The sequence below is a fragment of the Theobroma cacao genome, chromosome 8 (assembly GCF_053813885.1).
Source record: "Theobroma cacao isolate CCN51 chromosome 8, ASM5381388v1, whole genome shotgun sequence".
Taxonomy (NCBI): Eukaryota; Viridiplantae; Streptophyta; class Magnoliopsida; order Malvales; family Malvaceae; genus Theobroma; species Theobroma cacao.
In genome coordinates, this window is record NC_142646.1 from 221968 (window position 1) to 249728 (window position 27761).

Sequence of the window (27761 nt, forward strand, 5' to 3'; positions counted from 1 at the left end):
AAGCAAGTTGGCAAAATCTGCGATGTTGTAAATTTCTCCAATCTCCTTCCCATCCTCCCTCCTATCTCTGACAATGAAAACTGAAACATGACAAGCCATGGTGTTAAAAGCAAAGAATCTTTTGCCACAATTCAGCAGGAAACAGCAATCAGGAAATTCAGGGAGTGTGGCCTTGAGTCCTGTGAGGAAGAAAAGGAGTAATCTGTAATCCCATGAGTTGATTTAAGGTCACAGCTTGTTCCTAAACACGCCACTAGCAAAGTGGCCTCGGGAATTGCAGGAATGGCTGGTCTTTTTAATTAATGCTACTTTCAGGCCAAGCTGACGTTTGGTTGGATAAGACAGTGAGGGCTGAAACTTGTCTCTTTGACTTTCATTTCCTTTATTTTGTTGCTTCTGTTCTGATCTTCCCACCTTGTTGGTTTTGAAGTCTCAAGGCAAAATACATTAATAACGCCGACGTCCCTTCAAATGCTCCATTATTTCATTGCCATCCCTCCACACCTTCAATTATGTATCGGCCTTCCTTTGTACATTAAAACATTGATGGAAAATACTAGTAAAAATAAATAAATAAAAACTATAATTTAATTATTAAAACCATATTATCTTGTCTTGTCTTAACGCTGGATGGAATTTAAGAATCTAAATGATTAAGTCTTCTTTTTGCTGTACATGAAAATTGATAAATTTGTCAAAAGATTTTGGGTATAAATAACCCAAAGTTAAAAACAGAAAGGAGATGTAATTGTTGGATGCTGTCAAAACATGTGGTGGTAGATTTTGAAATAAACCAAAAAAGGGTGACCTAAATGAAAATAAAAAAAGACATTGGACCGTCTGTTTAATTAAGGCGGGAGATTAATCACAATTTGATTATATGCCAACTTTAGGAAAAGAGCTCCATACTCTCTCTCTCTCTCTGTTTATTCGGTAATCATCATCATCTTCACAAAGAAGCCAACAATATCAGCACGGAAAAAGAAACTCAAATCGGAAACGTTCCTTCTTTTTATGCCTGTGTTTCGGTTCTCTTTAATTTCTCTCCTACCCCTTTTTCATGGCGGATCTGTACGGAGCACCTGCGTCTTCAAATCCGGAACCCGAAGAAATCTCCACCTTCCTTAACCAACTCCTTCACAATTCCTCTGCTTCATCATCTTCGTCTTCTTCGTGCATGCAATTCAAGACTAAGTCTATTCACACTTTTCCGTCTCATGCGCCCGAATTCTCAACGCCCGCTGCTAATTCCCGGGCCGGAATGGCAATTCCGGTTGAGGATCAGTACCGACTCGGCGGATCGGCTGTTCGGGCCGAGTCGGAGCCTCGAGTCAATTTCTCTGATCCTGAAACTTATTTTGGAGCCAATGTTAAAGATAGCGCAGACATTGCGTTGTCTTCTGCAGGCGAATTCAGTTATGACAGCGAGGTTAAAGAATTGAAATTACTTTTCATTTAATTTTCAAAGATCTTTCTTTCCTTAAAATTAAAAATGGCGAAAGCTTAGTTTTTTTTGGCCAATAGCTCAAGCTGAGATTAAGATTACCTTTTTAAATCTAGAAGGTTCAAGAGCCATCGAAGGCGCCGTCAAATCAAGAACGACCTCGGAGTTCATCGAAGCGAAGCAGAGCAGCCGAAGTCCATAATTTGTCGGAAAAGGTTTGACTTTTCTTTAACATTTTTGTTGTGAATTCGAAATCTATAAGAAATTTGATTGATATTTGTTTTTGTTTGTTTGGCAGAGGAGGAGGAGTAGGATTAATGAGAAAATGAAAGCGTTACAGAATCTAATCCCAAACTCTAACAAGGTACTTGAGAAAAGCATAACCAAACAGAGCCCCCTTTTTTTTTTTTTTTTTAAAAAAAATGTTTTCTAATAAATGAGTTCCATGCTTTTGGAGTGATAGACGGATAAGGCGTCGATGCTTGACGAGGCGATCGAGTACTTGAAGCAGCTGCAGCTTCAAGTACAGGTGAGTTGTTCTCCTCTGATTCTGCCATTTTGTGTTTTCTTATTTTGTTGTCGTACATTGTCTTTTCAATTTTCGGTGTTAATTTTCACGTGCCAAATTTTGCTGTTTATTAGTCAAATATTACGAAATTCCAATACAGCTGACCATGTTATTTAGAGATGGAATTTTTAGTTAATTTTATTGAAGAAAATGGTAAGAGTTATCTATATATTACTACTGCTTTGATTCTTATAATTCCTATTTCTGTTTATGTCCTGAATTAGGTAATGCGGTATTATGATCTTGCACTTAGATCTTTAATACCTTATAAAATGAAGAGTGTAATTCAATAATTGATGATTAAGTAACAAGTTATGTGACTAACATCTATCACGCTTAAGAAACGTGAAAGTGTATTATGATCTCTCTCTCCTATCTAACAAAATAAGAAACCTTCCTAAATTCACTTCTATCCATTAAATTTCCTACCTTTTTTCCTTCTTTCTCCTGAGCGGTAAGCAGGAAGGTGCCCCTTTTCTCCTTCATCACCTCTCTCCCCATTCCCGTGCCTTCCACCTTTACTTTTATCCTACTTCTCTGTCTCTTCATCCTCCAAGCTCTCACCAAACTACCGTCAGCGATCATGCATTGACTTTGAAAAGATCATCCGATATATACTATAAATCTACCCTGGGCCTTGGTATATTTTCCTTTGCTGACATCCTTGCCTTTGCACTCGTAACCACATTACCAAGGTTGGAGGGCCTTTCTACACGGTTTGCCTTGGCTGCATACATACCCTCCTGTGCCAAGCCTCTAGGGTTGAAGAGAACATCCTTAGAGATAACATGACCTAACTTTTGCCATCAGATTTTGCATCCAGAAATTCACTATTGAAGAGGTGGTTGCACTTTCTGGTAGCCACATTATTGAATTCTCGCATTCAAAGAGTTTGCTGATAGGCTTTGCAGCTATAGCAAGACTACACCAACTGATCCCACATAAAAGTCAAAGTTTGCTGAAGCACTGAAGAAAACCAGTGTGAATTATACTAAAGATCCTGCAATGTTGGCATTTAACAATGTCATGATACCAGCTCAATTTTATAACATGTGTTACAAGATGTTACAGAGGATTGGGGCTATTGGCATCAGATAGTGCACTATTGAATGACTCTAGGACAAAGCAGTTTGTGCAATTGTATGCTACTAATCAGTCAACATCTTTTAATGATTTTGCAAATGCATGGAGATAATTATTGTTTATGGGATTCAGACTGGGAGGAAAGAAAGGTTAGGCGGATGTGGTGCTTTAACTCTATTCAGACTTAAAATCATTTTGGTTTTGCTGATGCCCATGAACATGTTCAGAGGAGAAAGGGATTTGTTTTCTTTTTATACATTTATTTTGTGTGATGATGATAAGATAATTTGTTGGATTTGTTGCACATGATGGAATAGAATTCAAGAAAAAATGAGTGAAAGATGAAATGATATAAACTGGGTTTGTTCTAAATCATCTGTTTGGTTTTTGTGATGGTATGGGGCAACACAAACTGAGCTAGAACCATGAAATGTCATTTCTTTTTGTTGTGATTGCTATGCAGATGTTATCGATGAGAAATGGATTCAGATTGTACCCAATGTGCTTACCAGGAGTACTACAGCCAACGCAACTGCCTCCCACCGGCATGGGGTATGATGAGGGAAATAGATTCTTCAGTCCCAACACAGGAGCAGGCACATTTTCTTCAAATGAAGAAAGCTTGATGAACACGCCTTTTAATCTTTCCAACCCATGCACCATCTCAAATCAGCCAATTGTTGCACCTTCTGTAGCTAACATATCTAATTTGGAAGCTTCATTTGGTTTTAAATCATCTGCTGAGGCGCACTGTGGATCTTTCAGCCACTCAACATCTTCCAAGGTAATTTTAGCATGAACAAGAAATGAATCTGTCAGAAAACTTCTTGGTCTAATTCAGGCCATCGTTGTTGTAATGTGAAGGAAATCTGCAAGGAAGGCAGGTCACAACTGCAATTAGAGGTGAATCATGCTGGGAATAACTCTTCATCAGGCGTGTCTTAGCCAAGCAGAAATCCTCAAGAAACAGGATGTATAAAACTGAGGCCATCACGTCTAACTCTTCCTCTAGTTCAAAAACCATATAGAGCGCAAATGATGTTGAAAATGATTGAAACTGATGACCGTTTTATACCTGTTCAGTTATTTATGTTCTAAGTTGTAACAGGTTGACACTATGGTCTATGGGACTGATGCTGCTGGCATCCTTCTCATATATAGAAAAAAACCCCCGATGCTCAGTTCCAACCGTGCTTATCGCACCTCCCCTGCATAAAGTGAAAATTATCATTTATCAATACATGTTTTTCTGTGTGTTGTATAGAGTTAAAATTGTTGCTAGTCTTCTCAAGCAAAATGTTGTAGGTTCCCTCCTTCCCTGACCATCTCCATTCTATCAAAAGTGTAGGAGTGATGCACACTTAATTCAGCTTACAAGCAAAAATGTGTTAAAGACCCTGTTAAATTGTCATGTGAAGGCATTTCCTTTGAACAGATCTGAAGTGGAGGTGGTCCCAGAAGGAGAGGGATTGGGGTTCGCAAGGAATCTCGATGGCGAAAAGAGGGTTAGTTTTGGGCGAGTAATGATGATTGGCAGTGGTATATAAAAACAAAAACTTTCAGCTTTAACTTGTTTTGTTCGCTAGCCTTTCTTTAAGAGAATCTAAAGGTTATGATAAGTTACACTTGACCATGGGCTATAGCAATCATCTTTGAACCCGAAAAAGGAGGAAAGAAGAAAGTTTTCTGAAACTGAAACTCTTTTGCGTTTTATATATGATCGAGACAAGGATACAGCAAAGAAAAAGATTAGCTGGCTGGGCTTTTATCTTCAGTTTCTGCACTTTAAACTGATATCCATATCATTAGTTTGCTTGAAATACTTACCATGCTGACCAAACAAGACAGATGGAAAGCTCCATCCGGAATTGCAACTTTGTTTTTCTTTACTTTGTCTTGCTTGACGCGTCTGGGCATCTAATATCTTGCTGCCCCACAGGTTCTTCATCACCCCCTACGTTACCCACATTTGCAACACCTGCCATTTACAACTAGCCCTTGCCTCTATTTCATTTCCTATGATGAAAATTTGGAAAGGTCAGGGTCGTAGATAAAAGGGAAGAAGAGGGTGACGATGCTGCAAGTCTATAATATCGGGGCCCCACTTGAGAAATCTTTCAGCGAACAACAGAACAAAGAGCTTAGCTTCCGTTTTTGTTTGGACGCCAAATTAACGGCATCGTCTCATGATTGTATTTTGGTCCTTTTTTTCCTTACGAGCCCATTTCATCATCTTCCTTTACACTTTTGCGACCTTTTTTGTGCCTTTTACAAAACTTTCTTGTAAGTTTTAACTTCCTCTCCATATTATAAATGTACAAAACTCACCCATCTCTGCAAGCAAAAATAAATGTGATAAACCATTCTCTTTTGGCTTCTTTTTCACTTCTTTTCCTGGTTGATTCATCAGGCCCGGGGAATTGTGGTTGTGGTAGTGAAGAACAAGTTTGGTAATGAAACCATATAATTCAAGCTCTAATAGCCCATATATAGATATGGAGATGGGCACAGTAGCCGTAGCACAGGGGGGTCAGAAGAGAAGTAGAAAAGGAGGCTTCAAAAATGGAAAGGCTAAGGTTTGTGGTGATGCTGGTGATCAATCCGTGCATGAGATGCATATATGGACCGAAAGAGAAAGGAGGAAGAAGATGAGGAATATGTTCTCTAGTCTTCATGCTTTGCTTCCTCAACTTCCTGCTAAGGTAATAATTTATATAAGATTGAAAAAACTTTTGGCGTAATGGAGATGAAAGAAGACAATTTGCTTTCCATGATATCTATATCCAACTTTCATCACTTGCATGAAGGTTTTACTCCGAGAGAAAAAAAAGAAGAAGGAATTTTGGTATCTTGATTACAAAAGATACTGTTTAATTTTAATCTCTCGAAAGAAGTAATTGTATTATATAACTGCCTCTTGTTCTTAACCTTTCTGATAGAATTCTCTAAAGTAAAATTCGTTTTCCTGGAAACTGTTCATGTTCAGCTTTTGATTACTTTGGGTTCTCAAAAAGAAAATGTGATGAAAGTTCTTCTCACTTTTCCATAAACTTCAATGTTAGAATACATTTGGATTGTTTTTGTAAGAACGTTGCTAATGACAAACTAAAGATATAGAGGGCAATTCCTGGTATGAAAGTAGTGTAAGAGCTTATAGCCTTGCCCTTGACCATATATATGGTGCAAGCTTGGCAGAACACGGCTTTCTCTTCCAGAGTTGCATTAGGGTTCTTCTGTGCTCTTATAAACTACGTTCCTGATAAATGTTATTCTATGGTCTCTTAATCTGAAAATGTCTGCTATCTTGGTACACGATACATTAAATGTATAGCAGGTAGACCCATCGATAAATAGAACAAACCATTCTTAAAATTGTGTTTGGGAAGTCTAATCAACTCGCTTTATAGTTCCAGAAAGACAGAAATAAAATTCACTAGACTAGTATATATATATGTTCAGATAGAATATCGAATCATTGCATGTCTATTTTAAATTGCATCAGAACCGGACTCATGTCTTGCATGTACAGGTTTCCATTCTAGGACACCTGATTTCTTTAAACTTTACAATCTATTCTAGTCCAAGAGAGCTAATTCTTATTGTATGTCCTAAGGAGCTTGCTTTGATTTCTTCCTCTGAAATTAATATATAAAAGGCACCAACATGTTGCAGACAACCATAAATACAACAGACTGTCATACTTAAATTTATAACTTTCTGTTTTATTTTTTTTCTTTTGGCATGAGAGGTAGTATATTTGGATATGACATTGCATTTATTTGATTGCATTGGGATTGAACTAGTTTTGCATTTGTAGTTCCCATTTTTGGGTTTCAAAATATGGATGGAAAGAACTTAAGCAAATAGGACTACTGGTACTGGTGATAAATGCTATTAACCAAACTGTTTAATCTTTAATCTTGTACAGGCAGACAAGTCTACTATTGTTGATGAAGCAGTAACGTACATCAAGAACCTTCAACAGACTCTCCAAACGCTTCAAAAACAAAAGCTTGAGAAACTAAGGAGTGCAACAATGGTTGATTATGACCAATCATCGATAATCACATCGCAGATGCAAGTTCCTGAATCAAGGGAAGCATTCTTGGCGGATCAGGGACCATCAAATAACTATCCAATGACCACAGATGTGTCTCAAACATTTCCAGCCCCGATATCTCCAGCCTGCTTTCAGACATGGTTTTCTCCAAATGTTGTCATTAATATGTGTGGGGATGATGCACAAGTCAGTGTCTGTTCACCAAGGAAGCCAGGGGTATTAACCACCATCATGTACATACTAGAAAAGCATCAGTTGGAGGTGGTGTCTGCTCACATTTCCTCGGATCAGTATCGTAGCATGTACATGATCCACGTCCATGTAAGTATACTCCTGAGAAACTTGGCCTCTTAAAAGTTGAATGATTTTTCATCTAGGGATACCGTGTAGTATCTTAGTAGTATATTAATTTGTAATTAATAGGTGGAGTAGAGAAAATTTTGGTTAGAATTACTTGCTATTAATGGCAGATTTTACCAGACATATAATTAATAGCATGATTTATTCATTCTGACATTGCTCATCTTTTGGATACATGGAATGAAAACTTGTAATTATAATGCCTGTAATATTCCATGAGTAACTTTATATGCTATTCCATTAGGCTTTAATGGTTGCAAAACCTAGAGGTAAATAAAAGTAAATGTGATGAAGACAATAGAAAGAAACCATGGTCCTTGTCTCCATGGCACATTGAATAAAGATACAGAAATATCGGCTAAAATGGTTCTTTATTCTTTTCTTTAAATTTTAGAAGACAGCTGTGAGAACTCTTTTCTTAAGCTTACCATTGAAATTCGAAACGCCATAAATAGACAATCCTGCAGGTTTTAGTATCACACTTCAATGATCTGCTCTTCAAGAAAGATGTAATTGATGCGTTCATATACAATAAGAATCATGTCTGCCATATTAAAATACTTTCCCTGACAATATGGGGTTTTTTGGATTCCGTCGATTAGGCTGATGGAGCGTCTGACCAATTTTCGGAGGCAGTGTCGGTGGAGGAGACATTTAAGCTGGCTGCAGGAGAGATGAACTTATGGCTCCTGTCATGTTAATGCTATAATATATCTCAACATAATGTATGGTCAGTATACTTTCCATTGCAGTAAAAAGGGTGATTCTTTTGAATTACTCAGGGATCCCCACAGGCTAGAATAATCCAAGTCAGCCTTGGCTACAGGAAATTGATCAGGAAAGCTTCTATCCGCTGCAAATCCACTGCTATTGGGGCCGGACAAATCGTTTTCAGCAATAATTAAACCTCCAAACTGAAATTTTGATGATGTAAATATGTAGAATACAAAAAAAGTATAAAAGAGTTCAGTTTAACAATACTATTTCATCGCCTTAGGTTTTTACCTTCCTTGTGCTGATATATTTGGGAACCTTGCCAATAATTCTCGCATTGAAATGGAAATCTAATTGAACTCCGGGTTGAGGAATATGATCCCCAAAATGAACTATTGTAAATAGAGAAAAAGAGTACATATAATTTAAGCTTGGCCTTGAAGTCTGGGGACATTATTGAAGCCACATGATGAGGAAGTCTGTCGCGCGCATTGCTAACTTATCATTCTCCTTTTGCAATCTCATGGTGAACATCACAACGTGGCTGAAACACAATCGTCAAAATCATTAATTTCTTCTCCTTCTCTTTCCCTCCCTGTTGCTGCATAATAAATGCAAAAATGATGCCAAAACTCCACATGGGGGTTCCTGTGTATGTTCGAAGAAAACATCTCTAAATTTTTCAAAAGTAGAAGGAACAAAGCAACCCAAAAAAAGCTAACAAATTCTTGGCCTTGCTTAACTACCGTACCTAACAATCGAGGCATTGAAATCATGAGACAAGTGTCATCAGTGACATTTGAGCATGACCCCGAAATCATATTTTTAACCATCATGGACTTGATGTGAACGCCGTCGGAGTAATTTCGCTGTCAGGGGGGGAAACCTGGCGGACCCTTTGAACAGCCTTTCGCTTGCACCTTGTACATGGTCTCCGTTGCTTCGTATATAAGGGCAAAGGGTTAGTTAATGGAGGCACATGAGGTAGGAATCATGACTTCTCCCAATGTGACAAATCAATCGAACATTCAACATCTCAAGGGAAAGCCAAGTATTTCTTGCTCTTTTAGCTCATCATGTTGACAGCAAACATTCATGCAGCATATAGATGATCAGACAGGTAACTTCACCCTTGAAAACACCTTTGCATGTGCCTCGCGAAAAAGGCACGGCAAAGTTTAATTTTGTCTTATGTTCTTGTAAGATGAGATAGTAATACAGTAATATAGCGCTCCGTAACAAAACAAGGAGGAAAGGAGATAACTACCACTTGATGACCGCGAACTGTAAAAACCGGCAGATTGACTGCCGAACTGATAAATTGACAGATGGAGCCACCCCTCCAGGCGTGGAACATTCCGGTGATGGTCGATGGGCTGGCATGAACGACCCATTTCAGGAGCTGGACCCAAAAGTTAGCCCAACTTGATGTAACCCCATTTGCATGCCATGTACCATGCACGACAATTGACAAACAAGACATAAAAAGAGATTAAGTAATCGTTTATTTTATAAATAAAGGGGTAAAAAAAACCTATAATCTTGGTTTAACTTCTTGCAGGGAAACGAGTGTAACAAAGAAATGCAATAAATTAAGGATGAGAATAATTCTAGTGAGAAAATTTAAATACCTGACTGACCAAGAATCTCTATTTAAAAGCGAATCAGCAGGTCCACAAGCCAAAGTCAAAGAAGCTCACCTAAGTCACCTTCCTTCCTACACACAACCAAAAATATTTAAACCCTAAAATATTAAACTGAATAATTCTCATCTTCCCATTTCTTTTCCTCTTTCATTAATCTACTCACATGAAGAAATAAGCCCCACAAAAACTCCAAAATCATCATCCCAAATCTGAATTCTCCCTTCATCGTATGCATATAAAAAAGAATTGTACTACTCATTATCACAAATAATTAACTCTTTTAATTCAAGATTATACAATCATTTAGTGCAAATAAAAAATTATACTAGTATTATACTACGTTATTGTCAATAAATTTGCTAGTTATAAAGATAAATGTCTATATCATGATCCACTCACAGTATATAAAAAGCTTGACATGAAAATAAGCTTGGCTACAATTGGATTTCCCACTATGCCAAGATTAACATTAGATCATTAAATAAGCCACTAAAACTTGAGTGGGGGGTTCCCCAATTTTTGCCTCTCGTAATTCTATAAGTCGCATCATGCCAGCTGCTGCTCTCTTTTTCTTTCACTCTCTTCTAACAGCCCACTCTACTCCGCACTGTTTACACTGCTTTCTCTCTCTTCAATGACCTCATATATTCATCATCCCTTCCAACAGTTCCACTCCTCATTCTCTCGCTTTACTCTTCTTCATTTCTTGACAAAAACAATTACCTGAATTTGACCCCTTTTCCCAACGCAAAAGAAACAAAAACCAAGTAACTAGAAAGAAGAAGAAGAAGAAGAAGAAGAAGAAGAAAAGACAACACAAGTAATGTCTGATTATTCCTTCTTAAACGATCGGCTCTCAAAACGCACATCAATTTTCGGTTTGCGTTTATGGGTTGTCCTTGGAATCTGCGTTGGAGCTGCTATAGTCATTGTTCTCTTCCTTATCTCCCTTTGGTTCACTTCTAAACGCCAAAACAAAGCCACCACCAGCAGCAACAACAACGTTAAGTCCACTCATAACTCTACTATCCCCAATGTTTCTAAAGAGATTCAGGAAATCCGGGTCGACCCTTCTCGGCATTCTAATCCGGACAGTAAGCTTCACCAAACTCCAAACCCGGACCCACTTCCAGAATCCGAGCCTGTCTTGGTTCTTCACGCAGAAGAAGACAGCAGCCCTGTTTCTGGGCGCAACAGAATTCACATTGAGATAGGGAAGGATCGTCGGATTGCGTATCCGGAGGGTGGAGCCGGGTCGGAAAATGGGTCGGGCGAGGTCCGGTCTGGTGATCAGCGGATGGCGGTCATGGAAGTTCCTCACTTGGGGTGGGGACATTGGTATACTTTGAGAGAGCTTGAGGAGTCTACTAATGGATTTGCTGCAGAGAATGTGATTGGTGAAGGTGGTTATGGAATTGTTTATCGTGGCGTTTTGGAAGATAATACTAAGGTTGCTGTCAAGAATCTGCTAAATAACAGGTAAAAGAAAGCTGTATCTTTGATTTTTTGGCTGATATTTGAGGTTATTTGGCAGTTTTTGAAACATTTGTCGGATGAGTGTAATTTCTTGAGAAATAAGAGGAGGCAGTGTTGCATGGAGTTTTGTGTTGGGAAAAATTGAGTTTTATTTTGGGTTATTCTTGTATTTCTCTTTAGGGGTCAGGCGGAAAAGGAGTTTAAGGTTGAAGTGGAAGCAATTGGACGCGTACGGCATAAGAATTTGGTGAGGTTACTTGGTTATTGTGCGGAAGGAGCTCAGAGGTGCTTACTTACTGACTCTGTTATTTGTTGCATTTGATCTTAATTTGCAGCGTTGCAAGTTTGAATTTTATGTAAAGATTCCAACTTTTATGAATTGCTAAATTTCAGCATCATGCATGGATTTGTTAACATGTTAATTTGGTGGTTATAGGATGCTTGTTTATGAGTACGTTGACAATGGGAATTTAGAACAATGGCTTCATGGAGATGTTGGGCCTTGCAGTCCTCTTACATGGGAGATCCGTATGAACATAGTGCTTGGAACTGCAAAAGGGTAAATTTTTAGTTGATTGAAAATGGTACAGAGCTTAAATTCTCCTTAGTTTTCTCCCCTTCGATTGCTTACAACGTTGTTGTCTGTAACAACTGAAATTTGATTTAGATTGACATATCTGCATGAGGGACTTGAGCCTAAGGTTGTTCATCGAGATATCAAGTCAAGCAACATTTTGCTTGATAAGCAGTGGAATCCGAAAGTATCTGACTTTGGCCTAGCAAAGCTCTTGGGCTCGGAAAGGAGTTATGTTACGACTCGTGTAATGGGAACATTTGGGTTGGTTGAACTTCTCTTTGTGAAAATCTTCTTGTTTGTTTAGTGTTATGATCTAGCCATGGCTGAGCAGTTACCACTCGCTCTGTTTTGTAGATATGTGGCTCCAGAATATGCTAGCACTGGCATGTTAAATGAGAGAAGTGACGTATACAGCTTTGGTATTCTTCTTATGGAAATAATTTCTGGAAGAAATCCAGTGGATTACAGTCGTCCTCAAGGAGAGGTTTATAGGCATTAATTAAGTCAATTGAAAATGTTGTCATATGATCAATTCTAGATGGCTTTTCTTGGTCCTTTTGCTTTTGAATGTATGTAAGTCGTTTCAACTTTCAGGTAAATCTGGTCGAGTGGCTCAAAACAATGGTTACCAACCGGAATGCAGAGGGTGTTTTGGATCCAAGGTTACCAGTAAAGCCCTCTTCAAGAGCACTGAAGCGAGCCCTTTTAGTCGCTTTACGCTGTGTAGACCCAAATGCTCAGAAAAGGCCAAAGATGGGGCATGTAATTCATATGCTTGAGGCTGATGAGTTTCCATTTAGAGATGTAAGTTGACAGTTGATTATTGATGCTTGTACCTAATGTTAGTAACATCATTATCTCCAGAATGCGTGTTTTTATTACATCCCCATGCTTTTGGTTGTTTAGTTTATGGAGGGCATTTCCTAGACAAACTGGTTTATGGTAGATTTGGTCTTACAACTCTTGCTTCCATATTCTTGACCTAGATATTTTTTAAGGCAATATATATTGGTCAATTTAACGCAATGAATCATATCTTAGAATTGCTGGGGTTAGCAAAGATGTAAATTGAGCATGTAAACTGTCTCATTGTTATTGTTGTTATTGATGAGAAAATCAAGATGTGATTAGCAACTTTCGTTGGGAAATGAAATATACTTTTATATTACTTAAAATAAAGCACCCATGTTCCTTTAGGACCAATTATTTGATAATTTAGTCGGACTGTGTTGCAAAATCAAATCTTGCCTAAATGTATTGATGTTATTCTACCACTTGGTGCTTTTCTTTATAGATTGTTATGTATCAGCTCTGTTTTTCATTCTGCATTTAAATTCCAGGACCGCAGAGCCGGTCGGGAAAATATTCGCATGCCACAAGATGGTGCAAGGGATAGATTGACAGACAAACGTGTAAATGAATCAGGTGACAGTAGTGGGTATGAGAGTGGTGCCCAAACTAATAGATCACTATGGAGAAAACAAGAATCGGAGGAGCAATAGCCTCGAAAACTCAGGTTAAGGTGAATTGACACATCTTGTTTAGCTAATTATTACTTTCATTGAGAGCCAGCTCAGGCAAACACCACTTCTGCCCTGTGTATATGCAAAATTCATGTTGTCTTGAAATGCAATTTTTTTTTCTTTTGTAGATTATTTGGGATTTTATGCCAAGCTCAGTGTGCCATTGGCTATAATATAGATGCATGTAATTTGTTTCTTCCTACAGAGTTTCATATGGTGATATGAATTTATTAGGTTTCTTGGCTTATCACCAAATCATCAAATTGTAGTGTCGGTGGATAATCTGATAATTCTCTATTGTAGCTAGGGTCATTGAATGACTTGAATCAAACAAGGAACAAATGCAAAGCCCAATTTATAAACATAAATCTACTGTTCATTTCTTTTGTAATCATAATTGCCGACAGGCGACAAAAAACTACATCAGTATATTGTTGCAGAAGCTGTTGCTGGCATAAAGGGCGGGTGGATTTCATTAGTATGGGCACAAACATGAACTTTGAACACAAAATCCCCATGATTAGAAACGATTAAAGACAGATACCTTTTGTACGAAGTTTTGGTGGGGGGTGAATGTTGACATTTGGGTCCTACAGCTCACATGAGTCTCTAAGCATTGCCCTGCTCCTCGGGGTTTTTAAAGGGAGTGGGGGCTTTGTTTGCGACAGGAGAAAAGCTTGACAGCTAAAGGTGTACAGAAGAGCTTGGAACCATTGGATTTGGACCTCTTCTTATGTGTGGTTTGAAGGGGCTTTCAGTCTTTCCTGTTTAGGCCCTTGGTTCCCACTCGTGCTGGGCGCTCATTTCCTGATTTGGTGGCTTTAAATTTTGAAACTCTTTTCTTTTTGACTGTTTCTTCAAAATTGACTTGTCAGCCGGCCCATAGCCTTGCCTGGCAATGCTTGTTAAGAACCCTTTTGGGAACATAAAAAGTTCAAATTTCATATCACATTTCTACCAAATATGGGGATTCCGGGTTTGGCTGTATATGAGAAGGCTCCATTTTGGACCCATTTTGATCATTATCGTTAATTGAAGAAACTTCGCTTTTGCTGCAGGAATTGTCCCAACAAACGTCCTTTTGCTTGATGTACTTTTTGATGTCTTCTTTCTCCAGCGTTTCTTTTTGAATAATTAATGTTTGAATCTCATTGGGATTTGATCATCTATTTTAATACACAGAGATAAGGAGTCATAGACGTCAAACCTACCAGCATTGGGATGCATGGAATGATGACAATGATAATAATAATAATAATAATAATAATATAAATTTAGAGGTAATCAAGCAGTAACGTTTTAAAATTTATAAATACAAGATTATAATAACTATTTTAAATAATAAAAAAAAAACCATAGTCAAGTTATTAACACTATAGTTGGGTTTTTGCTTTTGACAAATGGACTGGGTATGGGCCTTTTCGGCTTTATGGTTGCATTGTATTGTTGTACCGGCCGTTTGGGTCAACGGAAAGGTGACCTGTTCCAGCCACCATTTGGGGAGTACAACTGCACGCTTATAATGACACCTGTCATACACTAGTCTTAACAGCTTGAATTCTCTTCTACTTTCCCGAGCTCCGCCCTCCCACCTTAGAGATAAGTCAGTTATGATTCCTAAGCTCAATTTTTCTTTTTCTCGTTTTGCCTTTAGTTTTATTTACTACTTTAATATGATCTTTTTGGAATTACTTGGGAAATTTTCGTCTAATTCTTGGTCAGTTTGACCCCATTGTAGAATTGTTAATTCGAGAAATACTGATGTATCTTTGTCGTGTGATTGGTACAAGTCTGCAGTGTTTCAGATTTCTGGTTCATTCAAAGCCTGAAGTTATTATGGTAATAACCAGACATTCATTTCCTGATTCATAGTGTCTTGAATATATATACATAGAAGGTCTTACCTAGAAGTTGAGGAGGACCACTACGGGGCTTGATACTATGTGAGAATATTGATCAATCCACTTGACATGACCGTAAACCACCTTGGGAGGTTCTCCATCGATCTCTACACTCAGAACAAAACTCTGCTTCTGATATTTCTCTGTGAATGTTAGAGTAGAAGGCTCTACTTTTATTGTCATTCTACTAGAAGTTGTTGCAACTGCCTGATAAACGGATTTGTCATCTCCTACATTACTCACAACCCTGGTAAAGTTCTTTACTTTAGGAGAGCTTTCATCTTTGCTAAATATTGCAATAAAAGATGGGTAGTTTAGTTCAGTTCTCTCTCGGCTGCAATTCCATTGACTTCTTCTAAGAACAGCTTTCATCTGCGCGTCATTGTAGCTAAGGTTGCACAGGAAGTCTATGTAATCCTGGAATTCAATGTCGTAGATAAGTCCAGGATCCATGGCTTTATTTGGGTTGATGTGACCTGCTCCATAATCTAGAGGTGTTCCAGGAAGGTCAAGAAACTGGTTTGTCAAAGCAGTTCCGTTGTTGTTATTAGTATATGCAGTGGTCATCATAGCTGATCGGATGGCTGCTGGGCTCCATTCTGGGTGAACAGCTTTCAACAAAGCTGCCACACCAGCAACATGGGGTGCTGCCATTGATGTGCCTGAGTATAAGGCATAGTCTGTCACGAACTTATAGTTACCTGTTTCTGTGAAAGGCCTATTTGGTGCTACTGCTGCCAACACATCAACTCCTGGAGCGATAATATCAGGTTTAAGAACAGTTGGGTTGACTGGATCTGGTCCTCTCGAAGAGAAATCAGCCACTTGGGGTGCTGGTTTTGTACCCAAACTTGTAAACAGGAACCTCATGCTTCTTATCTCTGCCTTACTTGCATTTTTTGCATACTCTCTTACGAACATTCCAGAACTTGTTGGCAGAACCAGACTAGGAATGTAGTAGTCTTCTGGATCTAAGGTTGATCTGTCTGTCATAAATATTCCTGCATAAGCACCTACTCTGTCAAGCTCCTCCATTTGACTAGAAATGTCAATCTTGCTGCTGTTGTCACATACGACTACCTTTCCAGCAATTTCTTTTGCATCCAGAGCTTCCATGTAGCATATTGCTTTGTTTGCATCATCTTTGCCATAATATAGTGGTGTATTGGTAATGTAAATGCTCTCCGGGAAGTATGACGTTCCTTCAAAAGTAACCCCATTACCTAGAGTTACTGCTGCAGTGAAACTGCGATCAAGTGTGCCAGCCCCTACGGTTGTGATCCAGGGTGCTCCATTGTATGTTGAATTACGAGCTCCATCATTTCCAGCAGCACAAACAACAAAAATCCCTTTCTCAACCGCCGAAAGAGAAGCAATGGCAATTAGATCGTTGAAATAAGGTGTCTGGTCGAAACCAAGAGATAGTGACATGATATCAACGCCATCTGCAATTGCTTGGTCCATCCCAGCTAATACATCACTTGCTGCACTATTTCCTGAATCTGTTTCCCACATGACTTTGTACATGGCGACATGTGCATGTGGTGCTACTCCGCTCGCTGTGCCTCTTGCATACCCAAAGTGACTCACTCCAAGTACATGATTACCTGCAGCTGTTGATGATGTGTGAGTTCCATGCCCATCAAAATCTCTTGGTGAGTCATAGTCTAATTCCTTGGAGATATTTCCTTCAGCAGCTTGGATTCCTTTGCTAAATGATCGAGCTCCAATGAGTTTTTTGTTGCAAGCTGAAGGGCTGAAGGCTGTGCCATTCTCACACTTTCCCTTCCAATTCTGTGGTACTTGTGGCATTCCCTTGTCATTAAAACTCTCACTCTCCGGCCAAATTCCTGTATCAAAGACACCTATGATCACACCTTCTCCATATGATGCAGCCGGCCATAAGCCAGAGTTATGTTCTAGTCCAAGGAATTCCGGGGAGTGTGTCGTGAATAGCTTGCCAAGTGACTCCTGATATGTAGCAAGATGAGCTGGAGATTTCTCAATTTCAGATAGTTGAGAGGATGTGAGCCTAGCACTAAAGCCATGAATGATATGGTTGTAAGAGTAAAGCAACTTTTCTTCATCATCAACAGGATTTGACAATGATCTAAGAGTAGACCGGTGCCATAACTCATGGGTTGAGAATGAAGTAGGTTTATGAGAATGGTCCATGTGGACTACGTATGTCTTGTATTCTTCAGGTTCTGACATAGCATTATTGATTTCAAGCAACAATAACAAAAGTAACCATGACAGAACAAAGAGTGAGTAGCTGTAGAAATTCATCCTTCCAGTCATTGTTTTACTGAAAGAGGAGAAGACCAGTAAAGATTTGAACTTGATGGTTTTGTGATCTCACATCTATAAATGCTGAACGCAACAGCTTTGTTAATTGCAGGACGTTAACTTCAAGTTTGTATGTCTGTTATATTTGATTTTTTCTATGTGTCAAATTCCCATGGTATCTTCACAAACGTTAACTTCAACCTTACATGAGACAGGTTGGGTCTTTTTCATTTATTTTTGTTAGCTTCTCAGACAGAGTTTTGTTTGGTTCATTTGGTTTTGTTAGACTATTGAGATCATGTAGAAGATACTTTGACAGTCAAGTTGAAGATATTTTTTGACACCACAAATAGGAGGTGGACTTTTGAGTATGAAAGACGTGACCAGGCATTGAGATGTCACAGCCACAATTCTGTCAAAATATGTCTGCTGTTTTCTGTCATTTTGTACACAAAATCATAATGATCACCATGGTTTCTAGTGATAATGGCTAGTTAAGTTGTAACTAGATTTAGTTTAACTTAAGTGGGTTTCTATGTAATATAAATATATATCAGCTATTAATGAAGTTGCAGTGAAGTTTGTTTCCGTTTTCATGTTCTTTCTCTTTTTTAAGAACTCCAACAGGTTTAATGCTTTTATTAGCTTGTCATATGTTTGTCTTATGATGCAGATATTCTACTCCTTCCTTCATCTGTAAATTATACTAACTTGTAAAAGAATATTAACGAATTTTCGCTTTCAGCTTTCTTCATCTTCCAGAGGAGTTCTTTCCCCATCTGTTAAACTATAAATTCCCTCATCAGTCATTTGCAAATAAATCTAAGGTATTTCCTTTCCCTTTTCTTCTGCTTTCGCCCTTTGTCTGTTTGGTCATTTTATGTAATCTTGCAACAGCCAAAAGACAATAGCAAAGACCAATCTGATGCTTAAAGCCAAGTTCTGGAATATTATTTGTTACAATCAAGCTATATAAATCTCAGATTGAATTGTTGTATTGATTATGTATCAAACAGAAAGAAAAAAAAAAGAAAAAAGATCAAAACAAATATATAGTAAAAGATTCAGGAATGATGTAGGCTTTGGCACTTTCAAGTTCTTGGGGTTGCGTTAATGATCCTTGGCAGCAATAGCAGCAGCCATTCCAGTTCACTGTAGTGAAAGATGAGTTTAACTTTAAGAAACCTAATTCTTTAAATAGTTGAGGTAGATAGGGAAGATGATGAGGATATTTCGAGGTTTTCTAGGTAGCATGGAATCACTTTTTGGATGCATGTACTCAGCCTTAAGCTTTGATGACAACGTGAGCCTGGTCACAAACAAGCCTTTGTTATCATATATATTTTAAAGTCCTATTAGAGTTGTTGAATATATTTGTTTACTTTTTAGTATTTTTTTTCTTATCTTTTAGTTTAGAAGCTATATTTAAATGTTTACACCCAAATTTAATAAATTATTGGACCATCAAGTTAAAGATTGCGATTTTTTTTTTGAAAAGTATAAAGTTAAAAACTCAATTTGATAATTTATTCCGTTCTAATTCGATTAGATAAAAAAAAAATAATTTGAATCTAATCAATCAAATCCGAACTATTCAAAAAATTAATTTAAAATTATCTAAATTCAAATAATTCATTCAAATTTAATTTAATTTAATTTTAAAAAATTTAATAATTTGAATTTGAAATGATCTTTACTCTCGAAAAAACTTAAATATGAAATGACCTTATTCAAATTTGACCTAACCCGTCCAATAGCCATCTCTAAACTTAAATATTGGGGAGTTATTCTATAAGAAGCAAGAAGTAAACACAATCAGAGGATTTAGAGATAAATAATTAAGCTAAGCATGTTCGTCAGAAATTCAGGACCACCACGGGGCTTGCGACGACGTGGTTATTTTGATCAATCCACTTCAGATAACCGTAGGCCACTGGAGGAGCCTTACTGTCCATCTCTACACTCACAACATAAGTTTGCTTTTGATATTTTTTTGTGAAAGTTAGAGTGCCAGGCTCTACTCTAATAGACATTCCATTGGGAGTTTCTGCAACTGCCTGGTAAACTGATTGGTCATCTCCCACGTTTGTCACCACCCTGGTAAAGTTTTTTACGTTTGGAGAGCTACCGTTTTTGCCAAATATGGCAACGAAGGATGGGTAGTTTAGGTCTGTTCCCTCTTGGCTGCAATTCCATTGGCTTTGTCTAAGAATAGCTCTCATCTCCGCGTCATTATAGCCTAGGCCGCATAAGAAATCAACGTACCCTTGCCAATCTATATCATAGATGAGTCCAGGAGACATGGCTTTATTTGGATTGATATGACCTGCCCCAAATTCTAGAGGTGTTCCAGGAAGGTTAGTTAGTTCGTTTGTCAAAGTGGTTCCATTGTTGTCAATGGTATCTGCCGTGGTCATCAAAGCTGATCGGATCGCTGCTGGGCTCCATTCAGGGTGAACAGCTTTCAGCAAAGCTGTCACTCCAGCAACATGAGGAGCAGACATTGATGTGCCTGATAATAATGCATAATCTGAGGCCACTGGATAGTTGCCTATTTCTCCGACTGGAATTAATGGTGGGAATGCAGCCAACACTTGAACCCCTGGAGCAATAATATCTGGCTTTAGAATGTTCGGGTTGACAGGGTCTGGTCCTTTCGAGGAGAACTCAGCCACTTGTGGCGCTGGCTTCGTGCCGAAGCTTGTGAGCACGAACCTCATGATTTTCACCGCTGCCTCACCAGCTGCCCCTATAGCATACTTTTTAATCAAAGCACCAGAAGAAGTTGGTAAAACCAAGCTGGGAATGCTGAGTCCATCAACACCAAAAGGGGTCCAATCTGCCATGAGTATACCTGCAACTGCACCAACATTTGCAAGCTCTGTCGCTTGGTCAAAAATGCTAACCCTGTTACTGTTGTCACAGATGACCACCTTTCCAAAGACTTCGCTCTTATTCAATGCTAATGTTGCATATTCTTTTGTTAAAATCACCTTTGCCATAGTACAAAGGTGTGTCAAGAATTAGAACACGTTCTGGGAACTCTGATTTTCCTTCGAAGGTTAGGTTATTCCCTAAAGTCACTGTTGCAGTGAAACTCCGATCAAGTGTTCCAGCCCCGACCGTTGTAATCCATGGTGCTGCATTATGTGTAGAATTTTGTGCTCCATCGTTCCCAGCAGCGCAAACAACAACAATCCCCTTCTGAATTGCTGAAAGAGAAGCAATGGCTATGATATCTTGGAAATAAGGTGTTTGCTGAAACCCTAGAGATAGTGACATGATGTCAACACCATCTGAAATCGCTTGATCCATAGCAGCAAGAACATCACTTTCTACAATAAATGGTCCTGATGAGACTTTGTACATGGCAACGTGTGCACGAGGTGCAATTCCTCTAGCTATGCCCTTTGCATATCCAAATTGACTTGCACCTGGTGCATGGTTACCTGCAGCTGTGGATGATGTGTGTGTTCCATGTCCCAGAAAGTCTCTTGGTGAATCGTCTGGCGAATCTGTTATACCAGCAGCTTGGCTTCCTTTGATAAAAGTTTGGGCACCAATCAACTTTCTATTGCAAGGAAAAGGATTCCTTGTACTATTCTGGCACTTGCCCTTCCACCTGGTAGGGATTGGTGGCATACCTTTCTCATTGAAACTCTCACTCTCTGGCCAAACTCCTGAATCAATTAGTGCTATGATCACACCTTCACCATATGATGACGCATTCCACAACCCAAAAGAATGCCTCAATCCAAGAAACTCGGGGGAGTGTGTGGTGAACAGTTTGCCAAATGCCTCCTCGCGTGTGGCAACATGAGCCGGAGATTTCTTGAGTTCTGATACTTGAGATGGTGTGAGCCTAGCGCTGAACCCATGCATGACATGGTTGTATGAATAAAGCAACATGTCTTTGTCATCAACCGGTTTTGACAATGATCTCAGGGTGGCTCGGTGCCAAGATTCATGGGTCAAGAAAGATGAAGGTTTACGTGAATGGTCCATGTGGACTATGTACGTCTTGTATTTTTCAGGTTCTGGCATTGCATTGTTGACTCCAAATAAGAAAAACAGTAGCAATGATAGAATGCGGAGGTGGTAATTGCGTAGTCTCATCTTTCAAGTCTTGCAGATGAGGGCTAATAGACTAGGAAGGTCTGAGTTTGATGGTTGTCTGTCCCACATATATAGATGTAAGAAATGGAACAAAAAGACATTGTTAATTGCACGACGTTAAATCCAAGTCAGTTTGGCTTCACGTTCGATTTCTTTTATGTGTCGATTTCTCCTAAGTTTTGCTCACGAATGTTAACTCCAACCACATATAAGACTGGTTGGATTATGTTTGGCTTTTCTATTGGTTTGATTATGGTCTCGTCGGAATCTCAATTTTTGTCCTTTACGAATTTCTTTTCCGGTAGCTTCCATGAAATGAAAGGGACTCTGTTTCAGCTAATAGTGCTTCGTTAATCATTAAGAAACTGATCATTTGGCTTAATTTTTTCTATTTCACAGAAGAAACCGTTAATGTCTTAGTAAATAATAAATGTGTTTTTGTCAATACCAATAAATAAATAAATAAATAAAGGATGCCAAAAAATATTATGGGAATTTGGATATATATATATATATATATATATATAAAATAAATATTTTCTTTTATTTTTTCAAACAAAATTTTAATCATTATTACGCTTGGATATTCCATATAAGATTAGAGAATTAATTTTTTTTATAATAAAACTTGTAAATGTTAAAAAGATGATAAAGAATTTAAAATTTATGAGGTACATACAAATTACTTTGGTGTTCAAACATAAATGAAACACTAAATGAATTCTATTCTGCTTCTAAAAAAAGAGACATAAATGAAGTATTCTATTCAATTTTTATTAAATTAGATGATGGGTACAATTCTCTATGTAATGTTAGTGTACAAGAAAATAATCTTGTGATTGGAACTCTCTAAAAGTAAAATATGGATAACATGAAAATAACTTGATCTAGAATGGAGTAATCCAACAGATCTTCAAAACAATGTCTCTATGTGGTAAAGGAGAAGTTTATGTAACTTGGTAATTTGATTAGGTGGGGTGTCTTTTCTGTGAAATTGGTTGACTATTGAGATTCAAAGATTACTTTATATATTATTAGTGGTTCATAAATGGTTTTAGTAACCCTAATGTGTAATGTTGAGCCAATTACTACAATTTAGTTAGACTTTAAATGGAAATTAATCCAAACCATTTTTTTAAGATTATAACTTAATGAATTTATTTGACCGACTAAATATTTATTTTAAGTGATTAAAATACTTTTATCAAAATTTCTCAGGTCTACGTACGGTTCAAATAAAATGGAACCTTCAGTTTTGCAATGCCAACTAATTTATAAATCGATTAAGGTTTCAATTATTTTTGTTTTTTGAAAAGCACCAATTAAATATTAATACAAGCATAAAATTTTCGCATAATGTTGCTAATGTTAATTTACTGTTTGATCACAATCTTTTATGCATAAACTAATGACTTTATTTTACAAAAAGAAAAAAACGCACCCAACCCCCCTGAATTTTGTTTCACCATTAATGACACATCAAGTGGCAACACACAAAACCAACAATCACGATTGATTAAAGGCAGAATAGAAGCAAGTAGAACTTATCAATGCCCTTAATCTTTGGTAGAGATAATGGTTCAAACAGAGAAATTCACGTCAGGAAATCAGGACCACTATAGGACTTGAAACTGTGTGATTGCGTTGATCAGTCCACTTGAGATAACCATAACTCCAAGGAGGAGCTGGTCCATCAACCTCTACACTCACCATAACACTTAGCTTTTGATATTTCTTCGTGAATGTCAGAGTGTTCGGTTCTACTCTAACTGTCATCGCAGTAGAACTTCTTACAACTGCCTGGTAAACTGATTGATCATCTCCCACGTTAGTAACCACCCTGGAAAAATTCTTTACCTTTGGAGAGCTGGCTTCGTCATTAAATATGGCAACAAAAGATGGATAGGGGATATCATCAGAGCTCTGGAACTAGCTGGAAAGCATTTTCAGGGGACAATGTCTGTTAGGGGGCATAATTAGCTGGTGGCACCTTTTAGAGGAAGGAGGGTTTCTGGCGTGGCTGCAGATGCTTGAAAAGTGATTGAATTGTGTGAATTTATCCTTTTGTAAATGGGTTATGGGAGGTATGGGGATACCCCATGTTGTAGGGGAGCTCTTGGGAGCTTTTTATCGTGTACAGGAGCCTTGAGTTCCCTGGTTTTTGTATAGTGTTTTAGGTGAACTTTTGAAGGAGATTCTGGGTTGTTATTCTCATGATTAAGAGAGTGACAGCCATGAATTTTCTTTTGCACTTCCAGAGGTGAGGATTTTTATCTCTCTCTGGCTTCAATATATTATTAAATTTCAAAAAACAAAAAAGATGGATAGTTCAGGTCGGTTTTCTTTTGGGTGCAGTTCCATTGACTTTGCCTAAGAACAGCTCTCATCTCCGTGTCATTGTAGCCTAAGCCGCGCAGGAAATGGATGTAATCTTGTATATCCATGTTATAAATGAGTCCAGGATCCAATGCCTTATTCGGGTTGATATGACCTGCCCCATAATCTAGAGGTGTTGCAGGAGAAACATAAAATTGATTTGTCAAAGTAGTTCCATTGTTGTTGATGGTATAGGCAGTGGTCATCAAAGCTGATCGGATGGCTGCAGGGCTCCATTCAAGGTGCACAGCTTTCAGTGAAGCTGCCACTCCAGCAACATGGGGTGCTGCCATTGATATGCCTGATTTGAATGCATAATCTGTCACCAACGCATAGTCGCCGATTCTTGATTTTGGAAATGGTGGGACTGCAGCCAGCACGTCGACCCCTGGAGCAAAAACATCTGGTTTTAAAATAGCAGGGTTGATTGGATCTGGTCCCCTTGAAGAGAAAACAGCCACTTGTGGTACCGGTTTTGTACCCAAACTTGTGAGCACAAACCTCATGGTTTTCACTACTGCTTTAATACGTGCACCCATAGCATACTCTCTAACCAAAGCTCCGGAAGAAGTAGGCAGGACTAGGGTGGGAATGCTGAGATCATCTAAAGCACCAAAAGGGATTTGATCTGCCACGATTATACCTGCATTTGCACCTATCCTGTAAAGCTCATTTATTTGCTTCGAAATTTTTTTTTTGAAATTTCCATACTATTCAGAAGAAAAGGAAACAAAAGTTCCTCTCTTTACAGAGATTTTGCCTAGTATGCCCCATACAAAATAAAGGGGTATACTCATACAAAATCGTTTTCAACACCCAGGTGAGCAAAAAACCACACCTGCAAAAAGACCCTATACACCAACCTTCAATGAACAATTAGAAAACACAGCTTAACCTAATCATCAACACAGGGTTCAAAGGTTTAAAAGAATTGAAAGACGTTCCCCTGTTAAGCCAACAAACCTATTCAATGCCTACAGCCAAAAAAGAAAAAATTCACCCTTAAAGAAGGTCCTCTGCCTCACTCCTGTAGGAACAGGTGAGACAGAAGCAGACTCTGGGCAGACTCAATCGTTTATATTAGTAGCCTCCCCCCAAATGTTAAGCAGATCTTGAACTCTTCCTATCCCTGAAATTTCCATATTTGCTTCGAAATGATGGTAATTCCTGCGTAATCGCACAAGACTACCTTTCCAGCAGTTTCATTCTTGTTTAATGACTCGCACGTTATTTTCCTAGAATCACCTTTTCCATAGTATAAAGATGCATTTGATATTAGGACACTCTCAGGAAAAGTTGATTCCCCTTCGAAGGTTAATCCATTTCCTAGAGTCACTGTTGCACTGAAACTTCGGTCAAGTGTACCAGCACCTACGGTTGTAATCCATGGTGCGGCATTCCTTGTAGAATTATATGCTTCCTGATTCCCAGAACTACAGACAACAACAATCCCCTTCTTACTAGCTGAAAGTGAAGCTATAGCTATGACATCTTTGAAATATGGCGTCTGCTCGAAACCAAGAGACAGTGACATGATATCTACGCCATCTGCAATTGCTTGGCCCATAGCGGCAAGAACATCACTTTCAGAAATATCTTCTGAGTTTGCGACCTTGTACATGGCAAGATGTGCACGAGGTGCCATTCCTCTGGCTATGCCCTTTGCGTATACAAATTGACTTGCACCAGGTACATGGTTACCCGCAGCAATGGATGCTGTGTGTCTTCCATGTCCAAGGAAATCTCTTGGTGAATTGTCTGCTTCCTTCGAGTTGTTTGCTTGGAATGCTTTGATATATGTACGCGCGCCAATAAGCTTTTTGTTGCAAGGAAGAGGGCTACTCGTACTATTCTCACACTTTCCCTTCCATCTTTGAGGGATTGGTGGCATCCCTCTTCATTGAAACTCTCACTCTCAGGCCAAACACCTGAATCAATGAGACCAATGATCACACCTTCACCATATGATGAAGAAGGCCACAAACCAAGGGCGGCCCAATAAAGTTAAAAACCTAAAGCGACTATCATAGATTTTTTAAATAATTAATATAAATCATCAATCAAAATTTTTAATTTAAATAAATCAACTATCACATAAAATAAAGATAATATAATAATATGATATAAATTCTAAATTAAAATAAAAAATCTATAAATATTAAAACAATAGTACTTAATTGTTGAATACTTATTACACACCGTAAATATGATTCACGGTTTTATAAAGATAATAACATAACCGACTTCTTATCTATTCTTTGAAGGAAAATTGAAGTTAAATAGAAGAAGGAAGAAAGAGCAAATGAGAAAAGAAGAATGCCAAAATAGATATTATACATTGAAAAAAAAAATTGATTTTATATAAAAAAATAGTTGTTGAAATTTATTAAATATGTTAATTGAAAATAGGAGAAATAAGTAAAAAAAAAACTGTTGGAGATGATTATATACATATGACTGTTAATTGATTGGAAATAAGAGAAATAATTGAGAATTAATAGCATTCTAGAAATTAAGAAATGATAGAAATTAAAATTTATTAACCACATAATTAGAAAAGTGAGAAAATAGATAAATTTATTAATTATTAATTATTTTTATATATTTTAATATAATTAATTATATTATAAAATTATAGAACCTTTCCAAATTTGGGGCTTTTCTAAATTAGGGGCCTAAAGCCCTTGCTTAGGTGGCTTTACCCAAGGGTCGGCCTTGCCACAAACCAGAAGAATGCCTTAATCCAAGAAACTTAGGAGAGTGGGTAGTGAGCAGCTTGCCAAAAGACTCCTCATGTATGGCAAGATGAGCTGGAGAGTTCTTGATTTTGGATACTTGGGATGGTGTGAGCCTAGCACTGAATCCATGCATGACATGGTTGTATGAATACAGCAGCATTTTTGATCGCCAACAGCTTTGGACAATGATTGTAGGGTGGAACGATGCCATGACTTGTGGGTTAAGAAAGTTGAAGGTTTCTGAGAATGGTCCACATGAATTATGTAGGTCTTGTATCCTTCAGGTTCTGACCCTGCATTGCCAATTAATAACAAGAACAGTAACCATGACAGAGCACTCGATGAGCATCTGCAGAACCTCATCGTTCTATGCAGGGGTTTAAAGAAAGAGCAGGAAGATTTGAACTTTATGATTTTTTTTCCCGAATTTATAGACGTTTAATGCAATGAGGTGTAAGATTTTATAAGTGTTTATGAAATCCAGAATAAGAGAGGAGAAGCAGAGAAAGTAGAAGAAAATTCTAAACAGAGTAGTGAGAAAATGTATTATGGAATTCCACACTTTGTTTAGTACATCACTCAATATTTATATGAGCAGTTTTGAATTCAAAATATACTCATATCCACAAAAATAGCAACGATTTTCAAATCAAAATGAATCGAGCCTAAACTCAGCTCACATTCATCATGAAAACCAGTACCCAGCAACCAGATTAACAAACTGAAAAACATACTTGGCTTAAAGCCTTACAAAAAAATACAAAACAACACCGTAACAATAAAACATAAAATAAAATAAGCAAAACAACAAACTTCAACACCGTTTCATTAACAAACATATCAGTAAAATCAAAACAACTCCTGCTTGCTGCGTTTTAATTCCAACAGCT

At 38.0% G+C, this 27761-nt stretch overlaps 3 protein-coding genes and 3 pseudogenes across 8 annotated transcripts; 3 read left to right on the plus strand and 3 right to left on the minus strand.

Annotated features, from left to right (window-relative positions):
• The first annotated feature begins 870 nt into the window (after positions 1-870).
• On the plus strand, positions 871-4333 carry LOC18591165 (uncharacterized). Of its 3 annotated transcripts, none has more exons than XM_007017126.3 (6): positions 873-1429; positions 1561-1659; positions 1743-1808; positions 1908-1973; positions 3559-3879; positions 3960-4333. In XM_007017126.3, exons 1-6 carry the CDS (start codon positions 1061-1063, stop codon positions 4038-4040), a joined length of 1002 nt encoding a protein of 333 aa, XP_007017188.2. In that variant the 5' UTR covers positions 873-1060; the 3' UTR covers positions 4041-4333. The 3 variants fall into 3 exon arrangements, with proteins under 3 accessions (XP_088664909.1, XP_007017188.2, XP_007017187.2); XM_007017125.3 differs by having other exon boundaries at positions 1564-1659; XM_088808783.1 differs by lacking the exon at positions 3960-4333 and having other exon boundaries at positions 871-1429; positions 1564-1659; positions 3559-3894.
• A 1033-nt stretch (positions 4334-5366) lies between these two features.
• LOC18591166 (transcription factor bHLH95-like) lies at positions 5367-8458 on the plus strand. The gene is made up of 3 exons (XM_007017127.3): positions 5367-5797; positions 7024-7476; positions 8118-8458. Exons 1-3 carry the CDS (start codon positions 5549-5551, stop codon positions 8214-8216), a joined length of 801 nt encoding a protein of 266 aa, XP_007017189.1. The 5' UTR covers positions 5367-5548; the 3' UTR covers positions 8217-8458.
• A 1989-nt stretch (positions 8459-10447) lies between these two features.
• On the plus strand, positions 10448-14395 carry LOC18591167 (putative serine/threonine-protein kinase At1g01540). 4 transcript variants are annotated; one of them, XM_088809092.1, is made up of 8 exons: positions 10448-11354; positions 11532-11636; positions 11788-11910; positions 12019-12189; positions 12283-12412; positions 12523-12732; positions 13269-13450; positions 13859-14395. In XM_088809092.1, the coding sequence occupies exons 1-7, from the start codon at positions 10699-10701 to the stop codon at positions 13428-13430; spliced, it is 1557 nt and encodes a 518-aa protein (XP_088665218.1). In that variant the 5' UTR covers positions 10448-10698; the 3' UTR covers positions 13431-13450; positions 13859-14395. The 4 variants fall into 4 exon arrangements, with proteins under 4 accessions (XP_088665218.1, XP_088665219.1, XP_088665217.1 ...); XM_088809093.1 differs by having other exon boundaries at positions 13892-14395; XM_088809091.1 differs by lacking the exon at positions 13859-14395 and adding an exon at positions 13580-13696.
• An 843-nt stretch (positions 14396-15238) lies between these two features.
• Positions 15239-17709, minus strand: LOC18591168 (subtilisin-like protease SBT3 pseudogene; annotated as a pseudogene).
• A 1662-nt stretch (positions 17710-19371) lies between these two features.
• On the minus strand, positions 19372-21768 carry LOC108662998 (subtilisin-like protease SBT3 pseudogene; annotated as a pseudogene).
• A 1588-nt stretch (positions 21769-23356) lies between these two features.
• Positions 23357-27234, minus strand: LOC18591169 (subtilisin-like protease SBT3; annotated as a pseudogene).
• Positions 27235-27761: the final 527 nt, after the last annotated feature.

Excerpts from the sequence above, each read along its gene's own strand:
- LOC18591165 (XM_007017126.3), top strand. The coding sequence starts at position 1,061 with ATGGCGGATCTGTACGGAGCACCTGCGTCTTCAAATCCGGAACCCGAA. Across the intron at positions 1,430-1,560 it reads AATTCAGTTATGACAGCGAG|AAGGTTCAAGAGCCATCGAA; the intron begins GTTAAAGAATTG and ends TTTTAAATCTAG. Across the intron at positions 1,660-1,742 it reads TCCATAATTTGTCGGAAAAG|AGGAGGAGGAGTAGGATTAA; the intron begins GTTTGACTTTTC and ends TTTGTTTGGCAG.
- LOC18591166 (XM_007017127.3), top strand. The coding sequence starts at position 5,549 with ATGAAACCATATAATTCAAGCTCTAATAGCCCATATATAGATATGGAG. Across the intron at positions 5,798-7,023 it reads TTCCTCAACTTCCTGCTAAG|GCAGACAAGTCTACTATTGT; the intron begins GTAATAATTTAT and ends AATCTTGTACAG. Across the intron at positions 7,477-8,117 it reads TGTACATGATCCACGTCCAT|GCTGATGGAGCGTCTGACCA; the intron begins GTAAGTATACTC and ends TCCGTCGATTAG.
- LOC18591167 (XM_088809092.1), top strand. The coding sequence starts at position 10,699 with ATGTCTGATTATTCCTTCTTAAACGATCGGCTCTCAAAACGCACATCA. Across the intron at positions 11,911-12,018 it reads GTGCTTGGAACTGCAAAAGG|ATTGACATATCTGCATGAGG; the intron begins GTAAATTTTTAG and ends AATTTGATTTAG. Across the intron at positions 12,413-12,522 it reads ACAGTCGTCCTCAAGGAGAG|GTAAATCTGGTCGAGTGGCT; the intron begins GTTTATAGGCAT and ends TTCAACTTTCAG.